This window comes from Molothrus aeneus, chromosome 3 (genome assembly GCF_037042795.1).
Source record: "Molothrus aeneus isolate 106 chromosome 3, BPBGC_Maene_1.0, whole genome shotgun sequence".
Taxonomy (NCBI): domain Eukaryota; kingdom Metazoa; phylum Chordata; class Aves; order Passeriformes; family Icteridae; genus Molothrus; species Molothrus aeneus.
In genome coordinates this window covers 56087967-56090894 of record NC_089648.1, presented here as the reverse complement: position 1 = coordinate 56090894, position 2928 = coordinate 56087967, and the positions used below count along the sequence as shown (strand labels likewise).

Here is a 2928-nt window from a genome sequence, read left to right as displayed (position 1 = left end):
TATGTAACGTGAATCCTGTGTTTAGTGGGTTTGACTTTTAAAAATGCGAACACACACAGGCCCTGATGACTTCAATAGCATTTATGGGTGCTCGGTGATTTTATAAATGTCACACTATTTATAACATATTTCTGTGTCCTTTTTTAATATTCTCTGTTGGCCTATCCATTTTTCACTGTGGTATCTTTGATTGGTATAGTCACATCAGGATGTAGCATGTATTTGAATAATTAAGAAAATACAAATTAAAAAAAAAAACAAATAAAAGTTATCTTTATTCTAGTCCCTGTTTTTCCATTGCTCAACCACCAAAGATAACAATATCATTTCACCTTTGCTTTTTACACTCTATGAAAAATACTTTTTGTTTTGCAGAGGCTTATTAAATGTTCCACGTTCAGTTGTTTGCCCCTACAGTTTCCCCCCTAAGCTTTAGAAAATTGTTTCGGCTATATCCAAACTCATGCCCACTTCCTGGCTTCTTGGCCGCAAGCCATCAGTGAGAGCTCTGCTAAGAACCACTTTGAGGCTCTCCTTGAACCTCCTCTTTTTGCTGCTTCCTACAAAGAAGTAAACCAGGGGGTTGATGCTACTGTTAACGGTGGAGAGAACAATGGTGACGTGGTTCTGCTGGCTGAGCAAAGATGACCAGTGGTGGTAATTCAGAAGATACAGCAGCCTCATAGGCATGGCAAAGATGAGGAAGACAATGACTGTGGCCACAATGATGATGTAGAGCTTTGACGAATGAGGTCTCAGGGAGTTACGGCGAATCCTGATAACCAAGATCAGGCTGGACAGAATCATTAGAGGAATGAAGATCATGAAAGTCAGGATCCACGTGAAGATGAGCAGTGCTTGGCAATGGTTGCCGTCGTCGAATTGTTCCTTGGTTGAATCATCTTTGCATGTTAAATATTCGGCCACTGTCATGAAAAAAGACAGAGTCCACAGAATGGCGCACACGATTGCCGACTGGTGCTGCGACCGGTGGCATCGGTACCAGATGGGGTAAACAATAGACAGACACCTCTCAATACTGATGGCTGTCAGGAGATAGAGACCAGTATTATAGCCAAGAAGGAAGACAATAGATAGTGTGGTGGTTACATAATAGTAAAAACCGTATGCGAATCCAAAACCAGCAATGTACTCAATTGACAGAATAAACGTACAAAACAGTAAGGAGATATCAGCAATGGACAAGTGTGTGATGTACGCAGTGAATGGGTTTCTTTTGATCTGGAAGCAGAGGCACCAGAGGACAATTCCATTTTCACAAAAACCCAGGAAGGAGATGATCATAATTACCCAAAGTGGGGTCAATATCTCCCAGACCCTTTCCTGTGTAGAAATGTTTCTGTGCATTGAGATGTTCTCTGTGCCTTCGCTGGGATGAAACGTTATGTTTGACTCATCCATGGGGAAAGCTCAAGTTTGGATAGCACAGCTCTTCCTTCTGTAAATATGTATAAAAATATACTGTGAGCATTGTGTGCTCCTCCCCTCCCCCTTTTCCTTCTGTTTTGTGGACCCTCAATTTCTGGACATACATGAAGGCCTTGGAAAAAGGCACACCAGCTTTGATATACTGATGCTAGATAAAACCCAATTAGAACTGCTCTTGCCAATGTTAAAGGTCACTAAGCCTATCATGCTAGCAGAAATCCTGAGCTGCCTTCCCCAAGGGGCTCAGCCTGTGAGTGCTAAACCACAGCTAAAGAGATTCTCTTAAAGAGCTCTTGGACAAGCAATGTCCCCATCACATTGCACAGTTTCATTATATAGTCATGACAAATGGCATTGGTAGCTCTTGTTAGAGCCCTGGATTGTTCCCAGAGAGGTCTCTTCAGTTCCTATTGAAGTTAATGGCATTAATTTTAAGTTAAACTTATGCATTTGAAGTGAACTTGGCACATAGGTTTTTTGGCTTAAAAAAAAAAAAACGTTGATACCAACATCAGTTTTCCAGAAAGGGATTTAATTAAGTAAAAATAATTTGTAGTTATTCAGCATTGTATTTCCTCCAAGTACAGAGGTGGCGGGAAAGCAAAATGGCACTGTTTTGAGAGAGCAATTTCTTACCTGCTTTAAGTGCCATTTATCACAGCATAACAAAATTTAAACATGTTTACACACTCTGAACACTTAACATGACTGCAGGTATCTTGCAAACATTATAAATCTAACCCATCACAAGGAGATGTTGTTCATCACATCGTGTTCATCATCATCATCATCACCACAATCTGTTCAGTTTCCCTGCCATTGTTACAATGGTTTTAACTGTTGTTTTCATGAGTTATGGGGTAAGTTCTCCTTTTATCTCATAACAGAGAGTTGGTAGCATTGGTTTCTGCTGATTTTCATACAAATATTTCATACCCCATTCCCTGTTAACTTCCCAGCTGCCCTGTGACGATGCACAGTCACATTCAGGACACTTCTGGATTTACTGATGTTAACAGGGACTAACTGTTGACAATGAGCTTGCCTAGCTGACTTGGTTCATCCAGATAAGTTACCTTGTTCATCAACATGCCATAGTAAGAATTTACCCACACTGTCAAGTAGTTAAGAAGATCAAATGCAAGGTAAAGAAGTTTTATTGGAGTAATGATTATTTAAAGAGAGCCATTCACCCTAGTCATAATTTTTCTCTCATGACCCTTGCATTTCCTGATTTTAAAATAGCTCCTTAAGACAAGGATATCACAGTCTAAGAATGAGCATTCTGTAACAACCTGGGAAGCCTCAGGCCTTGCTGGCATTTAAACCTGTGCAAAAATGTTAATGATGATCCCACCTGTATGCTGACCATGCTACCACCTGAGACAGTTGAAGACAACAAACAACATAGCTGGAGATGTGGTAGGGGACAGTGAATGCAGCAAGTAAATGCAGTGACCAGAATGAGTGGCAAGCCTC

At 40.6% G+C, this 2928-nt stretch overlaps 1 protein-coding gene across 1 annotated transcript; it reads right to left on the bottom strand.

The window, feature by feature from the left end:
• Positions 1-432: 432 nt before the first annotated feature.
• On the bottom strand, positions 433-1422 carry MAS1 (MAS1 proto-oncogene, G protein-coupled receptor). Its single transcript, XM_066545733.1, has one exon. It carries the CDS (start codon positions 1420-1422, stop codon positions 433-435), a length of 990 nt encoding a protein of 329 aa, XP_066401830.1.
• Between the last annotated feature and the right edge of the window lie 1506 nt (positions 1423-2928).

What these genes read in the sequence shown, in the direction of transcription:
- MAS1 (XM_066545733.1), bottom strand. Translation starts at nt 1,422, where the DNA reads ATGGATGAGTCAAACATAACGTTTCATCCCAGCGAAGGCACAGAGAAC.